Source organism: Thermobia domestica, chromosome 18, assembly GCF_964235325.1.
Source record: "Thermobia domestica chromosome 18, izTheDome1.hap1.1, whole genome shotgun sequence".
In the NCBI taxonomy this organism is placed as follows: domain Eukaryota; kingdom Metazoa; phylum Arthropoda; class Insecta; order Zygentoma; family Lepismatidae; genus Thermobia; species Thermobia domestica.
The window spans coordinates 3,042,651-3,065,946 of NC_137471.1; the positions used below are offsets into that span (position 1 = coordinate 3,042,651).

Here is a 23,296-nt window from a genome sequence, read left to right on the forward strand (position 1 = left end):
TTACACAAAACTCGAAATTTCGGGGGGATCCGGACCCCCAGGACTCACCCCCTGCGTACGTCCCTAGGATCAACTCAAAATTTGTCAAAGTCCGAAACTTCAATTTGTGCAACCACCTCAAAAAACATTGCTCGTATTAAGACCCTGGTCATGGAGGGCAGAAGGGCTATTGAGGATATCCATAGCCTACAGGATTCTCTCACTGCATCGAGGAAAGAATTTTGACAAAAAACTTGAAGTTATCAAGGTCGGATCACGTTAAGTCCCTCTACAGCTGAATGAAGAGAAGATGGTGACCCAGACAAGAAGAAGGCTTTTTACAGGATAAGAACATCGAAGTGGTCCCTCATCCACTCTGCTCCCAAGAACTATTCCCCAGTGACTTCTGCATGTTCTAAAAACTGAAGGATTCATTGCGAGGCAGAAATGCCCTTGAAAGTGATACTTCCCAGTGTATGTAACATAGCACACAAAAAGACTTACGAGATGCTTTTCATAGCGAAATATAAAGATTTCAATGGAGTGCAGAAATAACGGGAATTGTGTTGAAAACTGACAGACATATCTAACTCGAAAATTGAAAACTGTGAGACTTATGCAAAAACGGTACGTATTTTGAATGCGCTCATCGTATATTGAAGCATAAATTTTCATGATGGACAGAACGTATAAACCATGTTTTAATGGACAGTATTGACAAAGGGACCACAGAAGCTCTGAAACCGTACGTTGTGATTCTTATGTCCAGGATGCAAGGTCAAAACTATTTTTTGCAGTATTAAGTATGTATCCAATAGCTTCCATAAGCAAGCCTAATACTGACCCAAATATTATTGATACTGTAATCGCTCTTCCGTAGCAACTAACTGTCATATAACAATAAGCATTACCTGAAAGGTGGTTTAAGGAAAGAGAAACAGTTGTCTTTACTCATTCATGTTACAGTGGAGTTAATAATGCAAGATTTTATGTGTTTACGTACTTTTAAATATTTGTTGTAGTGAAAAATGTTCCAAAAATTACTGATATAAATGATAGAGGCATATTACATAAAATGGCCACAAGTATTAATATATGTTTGTACACTCATGTCCAAAATGATTGTGGCATATCTATAACTGTCTTCTCGTAAGAATATAATTTGATAATGATTTTGCAGGGTACTTTTTAATACTGATACTATGTGTATAATCAGGAAATGTATATTTGTGGTAAATTTCATAGGAAAAGAATTATAAATACGAAAATTAGATTGAGCAAAAGAAAGTGTTTCTAAATATACAAGACAATTTTATTTTCGTTTTATTGTTCTTATTTACTGCTTTTTTGCCATGAAATTTGCCAAATACATGTCTTTGCCAAGTATACACATACTAACATTATAAGAAATACCGAGCGAATTCGTATTCAAATTATATTCCTACAACAATATATTTATAGACATGCGACAATAATTTTGGACATGAGTGTACGTACTCTAAATGGCCGTTTTGTTAATTTTCTCCGTAGATGTTTCAGCAATCGGCTTGTCGCTTTCTTCAATGGGCTTTTTTAATGAATTTTACGTTGCTTTAAGAATCGCATTCCCGATAACTTTTCAGCACTTTGGAATAAATTGTTATCAAAGTTAAGCTAACTTCTTACTCACTCTGAATTCACTTCTTTATTTTTAAGATATCATATTGTTAAAGAACATGGGTAAGAAGTTCTCGCAGATTGAATACGCATTCATACTCCTTTTGCCCTCCCTGCTGATCTAGTAGTTAGCACATTTGTTGCGTATTGTCACAAGATTGATTTCTAGTGTGAGAGCATTGAACACATTGTAGCTGGGATTCTACCTTATATTTTAGCTCAACGTCTTACGTAGCCTTGGTGCTGAAAAGATATACTAAACTTCAACAACAACACTGTTGGAAAACAGTTTGCTGAATTTTAAAAGTACTTTAGCAATATAGCTATCCAGGCTATGGCAGGAGTGTATGAAACTGTCTGTCAATGTACTGCTTCATACACTGTTTTGACCAAAAGGATCAATGCTAAAATGAAAGAACATATAACGGACTCAAAAGACCAGGATTCGACTGTTTTTAGGTTGTCAAAACATTTAGATAATATCTAAATGTTTTGACAACCTAAAAACAGTCGATCCAATGCCAAAACCGCGAATGTGCTAACTTTGACTTTGAATTATAAGCATTTTAATATTCAACTTACCCCGGAAACTCAGTATATAGACTTAGGTATACAGTATGCTTTAGGAATTGACGATAACTTCTAATATATTCATATTTCACAAATGGGACTTTGGTATTGGAATCTGTGTGCCTCTAAGAACATGAAACTGCACTTAGGTGAAAAGAGCAAAATTTGCACATTCGCGGTTTGGGCATTGGACCGACGAATGTCAAATCATTTCAGTGTACGTAACAGTAATTTTTTAACGAACGTATTAAAAATATGAAGGACATCCACATACGTATTTCATGGAGATTTTTTGCGTATGTTTCCCCTGCGCTTTGTCGTTCAGTTCGTTGTCGGAAACTAAAGTGACAACGTGAAAACAGCTCGTGTAATTTTCGCTACTCATTTTATGCCTGTGGACCTGTTTAATGTAATTTTTTTGTATAGTGTATTTGCCATGGTCCTAAAAAGTTCATTTTTATTCCAGTACTAACTGAAATGCCCGCTCTTCTGTTCTTCGCATGGGGAGCATAGGTTTATGGGAAATATTCGAATAGCCCTCCCCCTTAGGATGTTTATTTTAGTGAAAATGTAATGATAAAAATGCAGAAGATACTCTACTTTTGACATAAATATTGTTATACTTTACTCCTACAGAATATACCTCTAATTGATATGATTAAAAAAACAGCTTGAAGTGGGAAGTAACTTTATTCAAAAACTGATTTCAAACAAGCCATTTGTTTTCCCTACCCCCAAAAAACTATGAATTCGACACGAATTTCAGCTGTATTTGACATTTCATTTTTCACATCTCCACTTCCACCCTTTGCCGATGAAACATGAACTTGGACTTAAACGACATTGGGAAGCGTCACTATTCATTTCAGTGATCCCGAAAACTGTAGATTACACACTAATATCAATCGTTTTGCATTATTTTTACATGTCACTCCCTCCAACACCTACTCCTTGGGGTGTCTTACTCCCACAGTATTTTATCCCGATTGAAAATCATGACTACCAAGTTTGGTTGAAATTGCTCCAGGACGTTTCGGAGTTGCGCTGGAATATAAATTCATACATGTCCAAATACATATAGCTGTACGAGCAACGCCTTTGGCCTTGCCCCTGAAACTTCGCTCTCTAGCTGTCATGCCAGTTCATACCTAAACTTGAGATTAAATGTCATCGAGATTGTAACCTAATAGCTTAGTGAACCCGAAAGCTATGGATTCGACACTTAATAACGGTCATTTGAGACATTTTATTTTCCATCCCTTCTCATTTTCATGCTGATAGGGCGTGAACTTGAACTTTAACGCTATCAGGAGTGTAATTATTAATCACAGAGACACCGAGAACTATGGATTCAACACTAATATCACTGTAAAATATTGTGTGTGTGTGTGTTCCTGTTTTGAACAAACAGATTATGTGAATGCTTCTTAGAAAATTATTATATTTTGTTTTCTTCTGAAAACTTATAATTGTTGTTCATTTAACATTAACTTTTAGAAATGTGATTTCTTGACACACATGTTCAAATACAAGTTTTTTTTGTTTTTTTTATGTACATCATGATAGACGAAGGGAATAGCAGAGTTATTGAAATAATAACACTGCACACAGGCTTAAGAATATTAGTTTTATTATGAAGTTGATTATAATGTGCCAGATATTTTTCCTTAAATATATTTCCTTATTCCCTATTCAGCAAACTTAACTCCTTTTTTCTTATTTCTTCCTTTTCCGTAGGCATGTTTTCTTCTGGTCCCGACATAAGAAGTGGAAGTTTATTTTAGCGTGTTGTGGATTAACGGAAAGTCATAGTCCATTTATGTTAGAAGGATTCTTCGAGTTTTTAGAAGCGAAAGCAAATGAAGATAGGTTAACTGGAGATTGGGTAGGTTTTAATTAAATATTCTGGACAACAGGAGGGGACTTAAGAGCCTGACATACTAAAAATAATACAAAATTGACCATTTTTCTTTTGCTTGTTTATTCGTAAATGAAAGGAGATAATGAAATGCAACTTGCCACAATCATAGATGTTATTCTGCACCCGAAAATATAAAGCTGAAGAATTTTCAGCGTTGCCATCCATAGAAATTACAGTGTTGCCAGAATAACATTTCCCCCAAAATTCAAGTTAAGGCAGAAACTAGAGGAACGAACTCAACTGCATTTCATTACGTATCATGTTGTTTTGGTATCCTGTGATCTACTTCTTAAATAACATTTTTATTTAATTTTAATAACCGTATGTTAAAAATATTTGTTTATTACAAATTAAACACAACTATCATTTAAAAAGAGTTCACAGGATTCCAAGACAACATGATACGTAATCAAATGCAGTTGAGTTCGTTCCTCTAGTCGCTGCCTCAGCTTAAATTTTGGAGGAATTATCCTAGCAACACTGTAATTTCTATGGATGACAACACTGAAAATTCTTGAGGTTCATATTTTCTGTTGTAGAATAACATTATCTATGATTGTGGTAAGTTGCATTTCATTATCTACTTTCACTTATGAAAAATAAAAAAAAAATGGTAAATTTTGTATTATTTTTAGTATGTCAGGCTTTTAATGTGGTTTTGTAATTATGCTTTCGAGTTATTTATCAAGTTTATTATTAAACGACTATTCAAGATATAGAAATCGTAGGCTGTTGGCACCACAGTCTGAAGATGAATAGTATTGTCGATGCATGTCTTAGGTACTCATCTTTGATATCCGTTTTTCTTTAAGATCGGAGAGACATGATCATACTATATCATCATCGGAAATCTGAAGCGACAAGTTGGACGAAAACACTATAGATCTTATGCAAGATTAAATATTGAAAAAAAAATCTATATTCTCTACTTATAAGGAATGGACATGAATGTGTCATCCGGACATCCGAATCAAACCTAGTTCATTCGATAAACATAACAAAGATATGTTCATGCACAAAAAATAGGTGCCATGGACAATGGAGGAAGTCCCTGGTGCCCATTAACCCTGTTAGTATAAAGAAAATCGTAGACTCGCTGTGAAATAGCTATTCCATCAACACTATTCATTGGAAAGTCATGGCTTATAGTTCATTCTCTTCAGCGTGAAACAGGCTTTCCAGACGTGCTATGTATTGGACCGGCTTACATATATACCGGGAATAAATATGAGGGAAAAGCTTGTATACCAATATACGCTTTCTCCCATACCTATTCTGTCTATCAATACAAAACTTCGTACACACATTTCTTATCCCATATAGTATTTTTCCAGATACATTTGGATAGTGTGCCTTTACCCGGAACCAGTCCATAGGAGTCTAAAGTTGATGGGAGGGATTTCTGGAGGAAATTTCCTCACATTCTCCTAATTTTCCCTGTTCAAGTACGTTATGGGCTCCAATACATAGCACTCTGGAAAGCTTGTTTCATGCTGAGGAGAATGAAGTATAAACCATGACTTTCCAATGAACAATGTTGATGGAATAGCTATTTCACTCTGAGTCTACAATTTTCTTTATATCAACAGGGTTAATGGTCCCAGGGACTGACTCCGTTGTCCATGGCACCTAATTTTTTGTGCATGAACTATCCTTATTGCGTTTATCGAATGGACTAGGTTTGATTCGGATGTCCGGATGACACATTCATGTCCGTTCCTTGTTTGTATTTCTTAATCCGTTTCTTTATTCAGATCCATAGAAAATTAAATACGATTCATACATAAATAGAGATCTTTCTGCCATAGCCAAAGAAACATTAAACAAGAAAAGATCACTCTTAACTAGCAAGGTTAATATTAAACTAAGGAAGAAATTGGTCAAGTACTATATATGGAGTATTGGACTGTATGGTTTACAGACTTGGACATTACGGAAGTTAGAGAAGAAATATTTAGAAATAAATAGAAATTTAGAAAATAAATAAATAAATAATAACTTTATTAGAATCAGGAAATAGCAGACAATATGTTGAGTTGCAATTTCCAGTGCACAATATTGCATCAAATTATAAATAAACACATCACAATGATATAAAATATGACAAACCAAAGAGCATAAAACGTAAATTAGACACGCAAATCATATAAAAGAAAGAAATAACACTCTAAACCTGTGACAAAATATAGATAGAGTTGCTTTTGAACTAAGTCCAAGTTTTCAAGAAATACATCAACAACATTAACCAAATCATTGCCAGTTAATAAATATCTCTGTGTAGGAACATCTTTCAGACTCCTCAAATTCCTTGTGTAATGACTCGAAACATAAAAAAGTTTTTATAGATAGCAAATTCAATTTGCCATATAAGATAGAATACAATAATTTAAGATCCGTAATGGTTCTTCTTTGGGACAACTTTACAATGCCCAAAAACAGTCTTACATTATCTAAAGTTTTTTTTTTTTTTCGAAAAAAAAAAACGCTTAAATTTCCGACGTAACAATGATTAAAATAAGTTTCGAATCATTTCAAAACTATTTAATACATAATTTTATGTCTATATTAATATTTTATAACAATAACAACAATGAAATTTAAACATGATTTCTAAGGAGCAAACGCCAATTTGAATAAATATTATGTTACAGGTGGATGGAACAACATTTAAAGTTTAAACCTAAAATACTGTTAAATTTCTCTGAGCGTTGATATATTATTTTTATTATTCTATTGTTCGCTTGTTTCTGTTGTACTAGAGAAGAAACACCTCCTCCAGTTCCCTTCCAGGCGGCAACGTACCAAGAACTGACGAAACGTGGCCACGTTGGAATAAGAAGGATGCTGAACGAACATCTCCTGAAACGATAGATATGCGTCTGCCTACCTCTGATAAAATCAAGGCTTCTAGAACCCACTGGTCTCGATGGCTATTGGAGCAAAAGTAAATTTATCGAGGAGATTATTGTATTTCCTTTCCTTTTCTGCCTCTCTACGTCTAGCAACTTCTCCAGCATTCACAACAGTCAATGGGAGGCTTGAATGGGCAAATGTGTCCGAACATGTAAAATTCCATACTAGTGATTTGCCTCTCATCCAAGATATTAATGTCATGCCATCAGGTCGTTTACCATCGGAACGACAACAGCCTGACGGTTCACGAATCAAAGGAATTCTTTCCGTCGTGAGGGCTCGCAAAATGATGTCATTAACAGATGAATGTCTGGTGTTTCTGTCTATGCTCTTCATGCATGAGAGGCCATGCAGGCCGCGTTGGGTAACTTGATCCCCGCAATCTGGACAGCGATGTGGCTCACAAACAGTTTGAACCTAGTCTTAGGGCTACTGCGATTCGAAAGGTTTTATGTCTATTCCAGATGCTAGAGCAATACTCTAAATGGCTCCTTATATTAGCACAATAAAGAATTAGGAAGTTTTCTCACGTTTAAGTTTCTTGACATTCATTTCAAAATACTAAGATTCCTACCAGCTTTCGAGACAGTATTAACTATACGCTTATTAAAAAGAATTTTGTTATCAAAGACAATACCCAAATCTCAAAGAAAATTTACAATTTTAACTAATTTAATTTCAACAGCATAAGTAAAGTAAACTGGATTAGTCTTGCTCGCAAAAATCATAGTAAATGTTTTATTACAATTTATACATTAATTTCGGACCAATACAAAACCTTGTTAATGTTATTTTGAATTATAAAGCAGTCATTCAAATTCTTAACAGGTTTATAAATGTTTAAACCATCAGCATACATTAGAAATCTACAATTCAATTTGTCGACGATGTCATTGATAAACATGAGTAATAAATAAAGATGATACAGTCTGCAGATTCATTGACGTTCGAGTACTACAGTCTAAGGACCTGTGCCGTTGCAGTCGCCTGTCCTTTTCACTAAATCCTTAGCAGTTTGCAATGTTTCTCTGTAGCTATCTTTTGGATTTGACGTATGTGTGATATCCTGTTTGTTGTTCTTAACAGTAACTTTGCCTTCACAAATAAAGTGAAACATGTTAACATATCAAATCAATGTAGGAAATTAAATTTTAAACATTTTTAAGAAAAAGAAAATAATACAACAAACAACTGTTCGGTATGATCCTCTTTGTCTACTCGAAGATGTCTTTCTCAAAGGTGTTCTAGAACTCTATGCGAGTTTTCCATGCAAGCGGGCAATCTCGTTCAACCTCTAACTTGGAACAATTTCCACGTTTAAAGTTCTTAAAAGTGTTCTTAGCTCATAGCAGACTCTTTGCTGTTTCATCTTAAACTTATTTGTACTACTTTCAGATATATAGACACGGAGAGGTTGATCTGTTTCCATTGTACATGTTTACTATATTTACTATATTTTGTTAAGCATAATTGTAGAATAATTAAGATGGTCTTAATTTCGTACGTAATTCTCTAAACTATACAACATTTGCAAATGATATACAGAACATCTGAAAAGGTCCTGAACGAAAGAATCTTTTCTATTTGCTAAGAATATGATAACTGGGGTAACGTATCTCACAATGCTGAAAAGATGGGTACCTTCTAAATTGAGTCAAGATTGCAAACTTGACTGAAGAAGTTCCAGGTTCTTCATTCCAAATGCACTTATCCATCATTGAGGTACAGACACATTCGCAAAAGTCGAAATCGCAGTGCCACTGCGTAAAGCTCCGTCATTGGAAAATAAATTATTCTAAATTTTCATTCATTTGAGAAAGAAACCATTTTTGTAGCATCATGAGATACGTTAACCTAGTAATCTTGATTTTAGCAAAACAGAATGGTCCATAAATCTTTGTGATAAAGCACATAGTCATTTTTCTCTCAACTTGTGTTACTACACAATTGTGTGCTAAGCGAGCATTCTAACAATAGTACTTTAAAATTTAGGACTTAGCTTTCCAAGTCTTGTGTTGTAATTTAGGAAAAATAAACGTATGGAATGGAATCCATCTTTCTGAATCGCCCAAATATAACATGTACATTGTTTGCAAGATTAAATAGTAGTTTTCTTTTCCTTGATTTAGGTCTCAATAGTGAAATTGAAGTTTCCCAATATTGAAGAAGAAAGGAACCATACATTGACAGGTTTACTCCATTTTATTCGGAGACGAGTGCAAGAGACTCTAGTATCACAGTCTCACTTTGGAAGGGAAGACAATCCTTTGCAAGAGTACTTCTTGAAAATATTTCCTGCTCTTCCCCTTAGTTTGTACAGAATGTTAGCACATACTGACTGGTTTACTCATCCAGTGTTTCAGGATTTTCGACAGTGTAATTAAAGTATTGAGATTTTCATCAATAGTAGGTAGATTTTCCCTAATATATATATATAAAGAAAATTACAAAAATATATAATCAAATTTACGCTGTTATTTGTTTTTGACGTATTTATTGTGAGTTGTCAAAGAGTTAGTATTTTTTTTTTATTTTATTAAAATTAAAACATTGCTGCAACGTGAACAGCATTTTTTGCCAAATATCATTTAGAATTTTATTTTCTGTGAACTTTTGCCAATATACATATATAAATATATATTATTTCTTTCTTGAGGCAATAAATGTCAACACATTCAATTCGTTGTATAGTATACATAAATATTATCGAAGTAATAAAATACATATTTTTTGTAATATAAGCATCTAATTTCAGATAAATTCTAGGTGAAATTTTCAGAATGATTATAAAGGATACAAATAGAAAACTATGCAGAAAATATTTAGAAACAATGTGTAATTGGTAGAAATATTGAATTCGTACAGAAACGCAATATGTAAAGTCCGAGTTTTGTTTGTGTAAAAATGTGATTTCTAGAATGTAACTATGTTTTAATGTTGTATTTTTGGTGTCATGCTTGGTTCCTTATTACTAAACTAGTGACTTTTGTTTCACATGGTGAAACTATGGTAGACTTCCAACAAGTAATGGGGATTCAATATTAGTGGGTAAGTAGTGGATCTGTTACTTCTGGTTTGAATAGCAGGATAAAATCGGAGTTGGAACCAATAATCGAGACTGATTTGATTTGCTTTTATTTTAGCGTCCCTTTCAGCAGCGAGGGTATATGAGACAGGCTTTCGGTTTGAATAGAGGGATAAGATCGGAGGTAGATCCAATCCTCGAAACTTTGATTTGGTTTGACTTGATTTTAGCGTCCCTTTCAGCACCAAAGCTATATGAGATGAGGACCTACAGCTTTACATTGAATACGAACGACATGATCTCTTTCCGGGAATTGAACCCGGATCTCTCATGCCAAAGACGCGAACGCTAACACGTATCCACGAGAGAGACGCTAAATATATACAAAAATCATTTCTCACTGTCTCTTACAGTGTTTAATCTATGGAAATGAGTTGAGTTGATTTTCAGTTTTACGTCCCGTTCAGCAGCGAGGCTATATGAGACGTGGACCTACTGATTAACGTGGAATCCGAACCACATGAGCTCCCGCCGGGAATCGAACCCGGACCTCCCACGCCAAAGGCGCGTACGCTAACCGCTTAGCCACGGAGGAGCTCTTAATCTATGGAAATGAAGGGGGCGCGGTGGCTCTGGTAGAGCGTTCACCTCCGGTGCTTGGGGTCCCTGGTTCGATCCCTGTTCGGGCCATGTGGACCCCGTTTCCTCCCACTTTCTTCATTCCACTATTTCATTCACTTTTCATCATCACCGTCTCCTTTAGCATAACCGGCATAATTGTGGGACGTAAAACAAAGATTTCATTTCATTTTCATTTCTATGGAAATGAATATCAATACCGGAAGTAGTATTTCTAAAGCTTTCACTTTTACTAGCGTGATAAGGAAAGTGACATAATATCTTCTTGCAACGTTGAACACTATCAAAACACCACTTCACGTTTTCTATTATGATAACGTTTCTGCTGTATGCAAATCAATACTGAAATCGGAACTGGTAGTAGATATCTACTACTTCAAATCTTAGTAAACATATAAAAGCGTAGATGAAATCTACACTTGAGATAAATAAGAACTTTTTATGGTAAGAGTTCAAATAGACACATAAAAGCGTAGATGGAACCTATCTTCAGATAAATAAGAACTTTTTATGGTAAGAGTGCAAATAGACATATAAAACGGAGATGCAACTTACACTTAAGATAACTTTAGGACTTTTTATGCTAAATTTTCAACTTTTGTTACTGACAATATCGAGGTATTTCTATATTTTACTAGCAGCGTTCACCCCGCTTCGCTGCGGTCACCCCGGAACGCAATAAACTTTGTTACTTAGATAATTTTTACTTTTTCGCTTTCAAGTGATATGATAAAAACCATAGAAGATTGCAGTAAATGTTAACATTATATCGCCTGTCATTTATGTTAACCCGCCCCGCTTCGCTGCGGTCACCCCGGAACGCAATAAACTTTGTTACTTAGATAATTTTTACTTTTTCACTTTCAAGTGATATGATAAAAACCATAGTAGATTGCACTAATGTTAACATTATATCGCCTGTCATTTATGTTAACCCGCCGAGTGACACGGTCATGCGGGTTGCATATAAATACGTTTATTTTTACCTATGATGAACTAACAAAGGATTTGTACGTTATGGACACTTGAATGGTCAATTATCTCAAGACACTGGTAATTAAAAATTAAAGTGATATGATAAAAACCATCTAGGGTCCAAATCCTAATAACCCCCCAAAAATGAAAGAAATTGGTTCAGCCGTATTAGCGTGATGAGGGAACAAAGGATTTGTACGTTCTCTTTTATATATAAGATTACTAAAAGAAACGTTTTTGTTTTGACACTTTCTTACACAACGATACATGTCATGTGGTGTGATGAGTTTGGTGTAAATGCTTTAAGAATATGCCGTTGTGAAATATGAGAGAGTTCCTCATTGAAAAATCGGCAATTGCAAGATAATAGATGTACATCAAGATTAGTCCGAGTGAATATTCTTCGGAAAGTAATTCGATTTCATAAAATCGTTTCTTGCTATTGTCGTTTCTTATCTATGCGAATCAAACTGGGAAATGTAGATGTCTACCAATTCCGGTTTGAATACTCGATTAAGGAATTTGACGGAATCTATTCTTGAGACATTAGATATTCATAAAGAAATCTCGCTCTAACCGTTTTTGTTCTGATACCTATCGACAAGCAGACGGACGCATCTGTTCTTGTATAAGACTTCCTTTACTTATGCATAGCATAAGTTGATTTTATTCCTTTTGTTACTCATAAGTACGTATTACACAAAATGAAAACTAATTTTTTCTTATGCAAATATATTTTGGAAGAGTAATAAAATTGATCAACCTTACGCCACAACCCATGAATGGTTAAGATCAGTCGGACACAATACTTTTAACTAATCGATGCATAATTAGCATATCGTATCCCAAAGTCACTAATTGTGAATCCTGATCGAAAATTCGTTATATTTCAATTCAAGCAATTCTCCAGTCACATCACATATCGGATAACTCCTAAAAAATTAAATCCCATCAGGAATCGAATTTGAACCACACTCACCAGATACACAAGAACAAACCATTTGGTGTTACTATAGAATTATTAACTGGGTTGCAATAAGTTGTATTTAACCCTTTAATGGGCAAACATTGATAGCATTACCATTAAAATATTTAGTTTGCTTTTATGGTTGAACCATGTCTTCCTGATCATAATTTCGTAATTTTTAAAGTGTTTTTGTACTTTGGTTACAAAATACAGGGTGTTTATTTCAAAACAACATTGCCATAAAATAGGTTTTATGTGTAGCTACTAAGCAGCAATGCCCTATTATGGTTAAATATCATAAGAATGCGCTCAGTAATTACCAACAGTTTGGTTGAAATATTTTCCTACACAGCAAGAAACCACAAATAAAAAAATAATAAAAAAAAAGAACTTCCGCGGAACGTAGGAGATAAAGCTTCTACATACTAAATTTGACTGTCCCCTGTTGACGAAGATTACAAGTATCTAAAGATGCGACCCGCAAATCATGTATATGAATATTGTATGAAAGCAATAATGCTAATTAAATGATCAGTGAAGTTATAATTCGTGCGGATAACGCAATAGAATGCGATGTTGCTTGAGAGACACTGCCCACTAAAGGGTTAAATAGATTGGTGGATTTGGGTTTAGCTTCCCTTTCAGCAGCGAGGCTGTATGAGATGTAGATCTACAGCTTATCGTGGGATCCGAACCACATGAGCTCTCTCTGAGAATTGAACCTGGGTCTCCCTAGCTAAAGGCGCGTACGCTGACCACATAGCTAGAAGGGAGCTCAAATTGTATTTAAAATTACAGTGATTTGCTACATATAATGTTTGAGCAAAGCATCTGACAGTGTCTTATAGAGACAATGTAGCATCAGCGCGTTCACCACTTTTTCAACCATACTTACGTGAAAACGATGCAGTTTTCGACCCATGTTTATTAGATTTTTTCGCGGAGGGGATTTATTTTTATGTCAATTATCACCTTCTTTAATTTGTCGGTGTCGGTGTCTTACCATCTTATAAGAAAGATGATATACATCGGTTTGTTTGTAATTAAAATAGCAAGATTATTAGGTTTTATGCAGTTACAAGAGTAAAAATGGATAAAGAAAATCATTAAATCGGATAGTGATCAGTATTTACATAAATTTATTGTTTCGGTTTATACCGTGGGTCATTAAGTCTAGGAGACTCAAGTGGGCAGGCCATGTAATCAGAATGGAAGAAAGTAAAAAAAGTTTTCGAAGTTTTAACTGGAAATCCAATCAGAAAATGGCCGTTAGGAAAACCTACGCGCAGATGGGAGAATAATATTAAGATGAATCTCGTAGAAATAAGAATACAAAGTAGAAATTGGATCCAGTTGGCTAAGGACAGAAGACAAAGGAGAGCTTTTGTGAACGCATCATTGAACCTCTGGGTTCCATAGGCCAAGGGTTAGTTAGTTTGTGTTTTGGTATATTCTGTATTTCGATATGGTTCAGAATTGTGATATTTTTCGGTATTCGGTATGGTTCGTTATTTTTGATGTATCTATATTTAATTATGAATAATACCGAAATTTCAGTATTCGAATACTACTAATACTGGTTTCAGTATTTTTACAGTCATATCTTATTTACTTTTCTTTTATTATGACAATAGTCTTTACAATAAACACAAATATACATATAGTATATCAGTTTTTACAGTTTTCTCCCTTATGGGGCGTTTACACTTAGTCGATTTGCGTTCGATTCAGTTGAATTGACGTCACTTTCAACTTAATCGACCGTGTAAACGGGACTTCAACTTAATCGCTTGTTGATCGAAGGCGACTAATCGACTGGCAACTGAATTAAAAGACGTTCTATTTTCTGTGGTTGAAATGATTGAACACATCCATCAATCTGATTCGGCCTAGTTGCTTCGATTTAGTGGCAAATGCAGCGAGTCGATTTAGTCGTGCGACTAAATCGACTAAGTGTAAACGCCCCATTACGGGAGATTTATAGTCCCAGCCTTATAGCCATATGGACTGCTTCACTAAATTTGTTTTGATTTAAATATATGTACTCAAGTGGCACGTGCCAAAATGGTCGAATTTGCCCGTTTTAAATAGACTTGTTTATCACACTGTTACTGTAATAAGGAAGGATAAGCGGTGCACGAATATATTAAAATTGAAATACATTGTATTAAGATTGTACTAAACAGTAAAATTGTCATAAAAAATGAATAAAAATTGAGAGCGAATGCTCCCCAATACTTAGGTTTACATCGCCATCTCAATTCCATTCCATTCCATTCGGCATCTGTCAAATGCCGTGTAGTTTGGCCCAAACATAGATTCAAATGGCCTGTTCCCTATAATTGTCCAAAATAAGATGGTATTAATAGTACTGTATCACATTTGAATGCTAGAGGAAAAAACTGGAAGTTTTAAACGTTGAGTTTTTTTTTATTTCGTTTTGTTGAAATGCGCAAATTAGTTCTTCAATTTCTCATGATCATGCTGTTACAAATGAATTATAGTGACAATAGTTATTTCCCAGACTTTCCAATTATTTGAAGTAATTTAGATATATCTATGTAACACCTTATACGTCATGTCATTTTATTTATTTATTTATTTATTTATATTTATAGATTTAAGTTATTATCCTGTATAAACTGTAAGAGTCTTTTTATAAGTATCCAATTTCTTGAGGTGATTATCATTTGAACTGTAATTGGGAACGTGTAGAAGCTATTCAATAAATGTATTATAAATTATCGCCATCTCTTATTCCTATACATATATAGATCCACTGTAATAAATAACAAATGACAATCACTTCTACTATTGTAACCGGAAAATTATAAGAACTTTCAGTTTAGTGTTTCTTATAAGAACCTAATACGACCACGTAATTGAATTCTACTTTGATTTCGGAATTACAAAATGTATTAACCAGAAACTTATACATTTTATTCATAATAGATAATTAATGATAAAAAGATGGGAATTGAGCTGATCAAACATAACATAAATTTACTTGATGTTTTAAAATTGCAGTTTAGACTGAAGAAAATGTATTATGCCTCTTTCACATTATCCGGCGATTTGCCGGATCCGGTTCCGGCTGTTGGCCGGATCCGGTTTCGGCCCCTTTCATATTATCCGGCGTTTTGCCGTGGATGAAAAATATGCGAGCAGGGTTGCTGTGCAACTGAAGATACAAAACTCAGTGACTCTTGTCGTGTTGTGGTGGTTGTAATGGACAGACGCAAAATGTGTTTTCTACTCGCCTTGTTAAGACACAGGCAGAAAAAAAAAAACGTTCAGAGACACATACGGGCCTGTTTGTTACCGAATGAGAGAACATGCCACATACAGAAAAGATGTGCACTTTTTATTAGAGAAGCGGTATTTTGGAAGACATTTTTCTATACTGTTTCCACAATTGATAAACGTGGGCAAAATAGAGGCCCGGTTCTGGATATTTAAAATACCGTTCCGATATTCAACTGTTGTGACTGAGAAAATCAGGCCAAAGTCCTCTCTGGATAGTCAACCGTTGAGGTCTATTCGAGAATCTCAAGCCAACATTCAGCCACTGACCCGAAGACTGGTCTGTAGGTATTATTATTGTTATTACTAGCTGTTATGCCCGTTCTTCGCACGGGTCAGATAAAATATCAATGTAAACAAACTGAACAATGAGAGAAGAATTAAGAAACATTTCTAAAATTAGATACATTTTGTGTGAATATGTATCCAACAACGTACGTGTTTTCATTGGGAAGGCCGATGGGGGCTGAATTTGAACGTAAACACTATCGGGAGTATCAATATACATCTGAGCGACCTCGATAAATATGAATTCGACACAAATATTGGTCATTTTCTACTACTTTTACATGTCCCGGTAAACGCCCCCTGAGACCCCTCCCTGGTTCGAATTGTGAAAAAATCGCCTCTAATCTTCAGCCGATACCGCAAAAACTATGAATGTGACACTAACAACTGTCATTTTCTACTACTTTTACATAGAAAGTAAACGCCTCTGTGATCCTCTGGTTCCAATTTTGAAAATACAACGCCTCTGGCTCCCAGTCAACGGGGGCTGTATTTGGAAGTCAACGCCTTGGGAGAATCACCATTCATCTCAGCGACAGCGAAAACTATTGATTTGACACTAATATTGGTCATTTTCGATTATTTTTACATGTCTCGCAATTCTCCAGCCCGGTGACTCCCGGCCCGCATACAATGGTGGCTGAATTTGAAAATCACCGCTAATGAAAGTATCACTATTTATCTCAGACCGCGAAAACTGTGAATTATCGGTCATTGTGGATTATCTTTTACATGTCTCGGTGATCTCCTGGCCCAAGTTCCTTAGCTGATGGGGACTAAATGTGAAAGTAAACGCTATCTTGAGTTTCACCATTGAGCTCAGTGACCCCGAAAGCTATGGATTTGACATTAATATCGGTCATTTTCGACTATTTTTACATGTCTCGAAATTCCTCCCCCCCTCTGGTGATCCCCGGCCCGCATACAAATGGTGGCTGAAGTCATCGCTAATGGTAGTGTTACCATTGATCTCAGCGACCGCGAAAACTATGGATTTGACACTAATATCGGTCATTTTCTACTACTTTTACATGTCCAGGTAAACGCCCCCCTGAGACCTCCTGGTTCGAATTTTGAAAAAAAAAACGCATCGGTTTGATCTGGAGCCTGGACCAAGGTACCCGTGACCAAATTTTGGTAACTTTCGGTCCACTCGTATGGTCCCTAGGCCGCACAAAGACAGACAGACACATAAACTCTATTTTATTTATATTAGATTATTATTATTATTATTATTATTATTATTATTATTATTATTATTATTATTATTATTATTATTATTATTATTATTATTATTATTATTATTATACTATTTTGGGTTTATTCTTTTGTTTTAAGCGTTCCGACTATTGACTCAAGTCTCTTTAAAGCACTGCTCTAGTCTCTGAATTCAGAGGACTATTCAAGAAATTACAGCCAGATAATTATAAAATATATAAAGTACGGTATATTTATCAAATATCACATCATGAATTCTCTCTTGCTTTGCGTAGCAAAATAGTACATAAATATATAGCAAAAGACTGTATTGCTGAAATATTTGATAGTGTATATTTCAATTTTGGGTCACCACAAATTTATAGAAGGTCGTTTGTCCAGTGCTACACGGACATCTCCCAATCTTCTATTACATAGAAAAATAATAATTTATATTGATTTCGACACTTGGGTAGTATTGGTCGTTTTCAATTAATTTTACATGTCATCTTTCCCCATATGTTGTATATACAGGTTTGGTTAATTACTCCAGATGTACTGGGCTAGAACATAACCACATACACAAACACACTCCACATAACACACAAAACCACACGCTCCCATATTATAGCAGCCACTTTCTGCTCTTTCCTGGCAACACTTGCTTCCTCCCCCAACACCCATCCGGTAGTTTGCCGCGTATATGTGAAGAGCGTCATTGCTTGTAATGTCCCGCTTGGCTATACACGGCGATTTGCCGCGCCGGATTCTAGCAGGGAGATCCGGCTGTTTTTGCTCGCCGGATGAATGTCCGGCGACCGCCGGACATATGTGAAGAGCTTCATTGCTTGCAATGTCTTTCTACCTCGTCCGGCAATTTGCCGGAACCGGATCCGGCAAATCGCCGGATAATGTGAAAGGGACATTACTCAGAATATTACACAAAACATTCATATTGAAAATTCTCTTGTTTTTAGATTTCAAATAATAATTGTATAATCAGTAAAATTTGTAAGTATTTTCGTATAATAATTGTTTAATAGGATGGTTCCATGTTGATTTTGAATCTAATGTTCCTGTAAACCACGAATCTGACTAAAGTTACCATAACTATGACTAAATACAGCTTTAGCTGCCAAAATTATAATTTTGTCTTTGAATTTTCTCTTAAATATTAATTCGCTCCATAAAGTTAGAGAAGACAGCAGCTAATTATCAAATGATCATCTTATTTAAATAGGGTAGTTAAAGGGTATAGCTGAATAAGGTAGTGAAAAGTTCCCTTACACGGATTGCTGTGATATTTATACCAAAGATATCGTATACCCAATGATAACTTTCGCGACAAAAATCAACTTCAAATTCCTTCGAATTTCGAAGTTATTGTGGAAAATTCGAAAACCAAATTGCTCATTTCTCGGAAACAACGTAAGTTACGTGCGTGAAACAAAATATGAGTGTAATTTGCTTTAAGGGCTTCACCGAAAAAAAAAAAAAAAACATTTTGTACTTCAAAGTAGTAACGAAAAGCGCGTCGAAATATTCATATTCAAATATTTTTGCTTTATGTTTGAGTGACCACCTTCTATTTTCCACCATAGGAGCATCACTAACCCACCTATAATATATTTTGACCATGGTTTGATACTCGCGGTGCAACTTGGTGTAAAATGAGGAATTCCGAATTCGGATACACCTGGAAGATATACAACCCGCGTTACACCATAAATGTCCTGGCAGGCACGAATACGGTCAGAAGTCAGAAATGATTGAGTTTGAATTTCTGACTAGTCATGAATGGTTCTACGTGGGAATATAACTCTCATAATCGTACCTCTTTCAGAAACAAGTCGAGAGCACTAGTGCGATTGATTTTTAGTCTGCCTTAGTAGGATACCAATATTTTAAACCGTGATTTACGGAGAACAATGTTTTTGTTTATCAATAATACAAAAATAGTCATTGATTGTCCAATGTCTTTCGTCTACTAGAAAACATTACTAGGAAAATGAAGGACACAGTATGTCAATCTTTATCACTATGTGCCTTTATTACTGGAGTGACAAGACCGGCAACACACAATTTGCTTAAAATCTTTGTAGGCCGAACAATCTCAGCAAAGTATCAAGCACGTGAGAGGTAATAAATGTATGCAGCGACATATGAAAAACAAAGTGTTCGATTTCCATATGTACATTCACAATAATATGGTTTTAAACCAGAAAATCCTATTGTATTTGGAACAAAATCAATATAACACCTGTTATGTCTTCCTACTACATCGTACCTGGTACCTCGATATTTAAGGTGTGTGTATTTTCTTTCAGGAAATGGAGAGAGATGCTGTTATCTTCATTCATCATTGCATGAACTAAGTTGATTTTGAGTTAACTTCCCTTTGTGCATTGAGGCTATATGAGACGTAGATCTACTTATTAACGTCGAATCCGAACCACATAAGCTCCCGCTGGGAATCAAACCCGGCTCTCCTATACCAAAGGCGCGTACGCTAACCGCTTAGCCACGAAAGGAGCTTTCGTTCATCATTTGAGCCAAGTAGAAAAACTGCTTGAGACAACTGATAGGAACCTGTAAAAAGAATATTTAATCTCTTTCTGTCAACTTCGGTAAGTCCAGGATATTCGCACATGTGACTGTTGCGGAAAAACGTCTACACCTGTCCTAATCGTGCTCTTCTACTTCTAATCCTAATGTATTCTCTGCGATGTGCTGTCATTCCATTTGTTGAACTTCCTCGTCGAGACCATCGTCAGAAATAAGATGGTTACCAAAAATATATAGATACTCTCAAACCCGTCTCACACGGATCTCAACTAAGGCCTCAACCCAGGTTACAACTTCATAGTGTTGCTTAACTTCCATACAATTTCTTTTATCTTGAGGTGATGTAGGGGTCTCAGACGATCCTTAAAACTAGGTAGGTTTTACCAGCAGATCCTCTCGTGGTCGCTGTATTAAACAGACGAAAACCACTTGAAGAATGTGTGACGTACATGGCAATCAACTGTTGTCATCGTAAATATTATTGCTTTTCTATTTCACAATATGAGTTCATCCGAAGAGGATGAAATAGCCATAACAGCGATATCTTCTCTGTTGTTGACACAAAATCCACCCTCCCCTACCCCCCCCCCAAAAAAAAACGAGAAAGAGTAAAGAGAAGCTGCTGGACCAGGGAGTGAATTTTTCGCCGCAATAATGCACAGGAAAACACCGTATTTTCAATGGTGAATAATGAACTACTTACAGATCCTTGTTCCTACAAAAAAAAAAAAAAAAAAAAAAACTACAGAAAGGACTATTTAGAATACCATACGCTATTGAAATTAGTAACTCCAAAATTCGGCAGCGAGATATAAACATGAGGGAGTCTGTATCAGCTGAAAAAAGGTCTGTAGATCCTTGCATCCACCAGATTGTAAAACTGAAAATCAAATGACTTGTCCAAATATGTAAATGAGGGCAGTTACCAGGCGCGACAAGCTAAAATAAAGAAGAAAGAGCAATTTTCTAGTATAGGTACTGAGTGTATCCACTCAGCTAACTACCTACAAAAATGCCCAAATAGCCCATAAAGTAAATAAAGTTCAATGTCGTCAAGCGCTTCTCTTTTCTGATTGGTAGTTGTATGCAAATCCAGGAGAAAATAGAAACTGCTTCTATTCTTCCAAGTCAGGATCCATATAAGGACAGCAGAAAATTTCAACCTGGATTAAGGGCAAGTTACTTCTCACACGATCGTTTTAGATCGTGAATCGCAGCCTTACTTCCATAGACAAAGGATATATCCTTTGTCTGTGATTACTTCAGTCTCCTCTGAGAAAGGCTTCAGTAATTGTAGTTGTATATTCACTATTTACGCTCCTCATCTAGTAGGGTCTCATTCCGTATCGATTTGATAAACGCAACGCAAATTTTTTGTTCTACTTTGCGATAGTCGGTATAGTAATTATAATTTGTTGAATTTTTGCATTCCCAAAGTTACTAATACTTATACAGTATGAATAATAATGCAAAGTTTTGAGTTACCAATTGAAGGAATGCACAGATATATATATATATATATATATATATATATATATATATATATATATATATATATATATATATATATATATATATATATATATATATAAAATCTTCGGGTTTTGAAATTATATGAACTATTTTCGACTTCTAAAGACCAATAGTGATCATGGATACCAAGACTGCCGTTTGGCCATATACGACTCATATGGTTTAAAATTCTCATACTTTCGACTTCATACTTTGACATTCGATTCGATTAGTTGTAGTTTTACGATAATCACAGTGCTGCAAGCTTGAAGATATCCACTCTAACTTTAGTGGGAAATAAGATGTGATCCAATTTTTAGGATAAATTTCTAGGGGTGATTAATATCCCTTGTCCCTGAATCGAACTCTGTAAACCACCCGCATGTACTGGTTATGTGTTAACTTCACTTTCACCTAGTACCCAAATGTTCATTTAATCCATTGTTTGTTTACTGTTTAACCACCATTTTCAAATTTACTTCATAATAAGCTGAGGCTACTGCGAATCTCGCTCTTCAAACAAATTTGAAGTTTAATTATTATTTTAGAAAGGCGTGAGATAGAAATATTTTTTTAAAAAATCAAGGAAGATCTAGGGAGAAATTTCTTTTAAAGGTTGGCAACACGAGGTGCAAGTTGATGTGACAGTAGGGTGTATCTGTAAGGCATATTTATTTTATTACTGTTTTTAGTGCATTTTATATAATTATTATTACATAACAATAATTTATATCTTCTTGCAATTTCGTATGTTATACGGTACATGTTGCTTAATAGAACGCGACTGCTTCTGAAATTATGGTAAAGATTTCACTTCTGCTAATTGTCAAGGGTTTATTTCTTATGAATGCCTGTAACTACTTTTTCAAGCATTTGTCATTCACTTAAATGCTCATCCTTTTGCATTATACCATTAATATATTTTAATGTATATTTTCGTAAGTGGAGTTTATTCAATTCGTGATTGTATTAGGAAACATTCCTTTTTACCGCGATTTATTGACGTTATAGGTTGGTTTTAAAAATGCGAATCGCATTATTGTTACAATTTTCTCGTAAATGCTGCCGACTGTGTAAACATATTTTTTTTAATTGTGTATTTACCAACTTTACCAACATATATCATAATTTTTAGGCCCTATTTTTATACTGTGACTGAATGGTAGAGCGTTCACTTTAGTAGTAGGAGTCCCCATTTCGATCCCAGGTCATGTAAGTTTGTTGTGAACAATAATGGCGTACATAGAGGGATGTGTCTGGATTTTAACATTTCCCTTCAACAAGGGGTGAAAAAATATGGGTTAACTTTACAACGCCCGCTCCAGCAGGTATACTCGCTCAGAAACAAGAAATTACTAATAATTTTATGAAAATGGGTCAAAACTTACATAACCTTAAGCTAACCCGTTCCTAACCCCTACCCTACTTATTTATATCTACTCTACCCTACCCTACTCTACTATACCGTACCAACTCAGTGCATATCTTGAAACTATATGAATCTTAAAGTTTGGGAGCTTGACCACTTCCTTGATGAAATTTTGTGTACTCCATTGATGGATGACATACTATTCTTATGTTTTCTGGGAGTTCTCACGTTGCCCTCCCACGTTCTCATTCCACCATCTCTTTCACAATCATACTCTTTCATTAATTATCCATTCGCTTTAGCCTAAAAGGCATACCTCTGGAACGTAAAGCTAGAAATTTCAATTCGTAGCATGCACGGTAATTTATGCACAATAATAAATAATATTTATAGATTAAGAATATGAGTGTCGTGTTT

At 35.1% G+C, this 23,296-nt stretch overlaps 2 protein-coding genes across 3 annotated transcripts in view; both read left to right on the top strand.

Moving 5' to 3' along the window:
• Positions 1-9,769, top strand: part of LOC145676126 (uncharacterized) — a 71,681-nt gene extending 61,912 nt beyond the window's left edge. The window contains exons 11-12 of the mRNA XM_081747031.1: positions 3,943-4,090; positions 9,169-9,769. Of these exons, the coding sequence (XP_081603157.1) occupies positions 3,943-4,090; positions 9,169-9,423 (403 nt within the window). The 3' untranslated portion in view covers positions 9,424-9,769. The remainder of the gene's footprint in view (positions 1-3,942; positions 4,091-9,168) is intronic.
• Positions 9,770-21,944: 12,175 nt separating this feature from the next.
• The window catches only part of LOC145675592 (actin-binding protein IPP), a 49,090-nt gene continuing 47,738 nt past the window's right edge, over positions 21,945-23,296 (top strand). The window contains exon 1 of one of the 2 annotated variants that reach the window (XM_081746118.1): positions 21,945-22,170. The gene's annotated coding sequence lies outside the window, so the exon portion shown is untranslated. The other variant, XM_081746119.1, reaches the window with a different exon arrangement.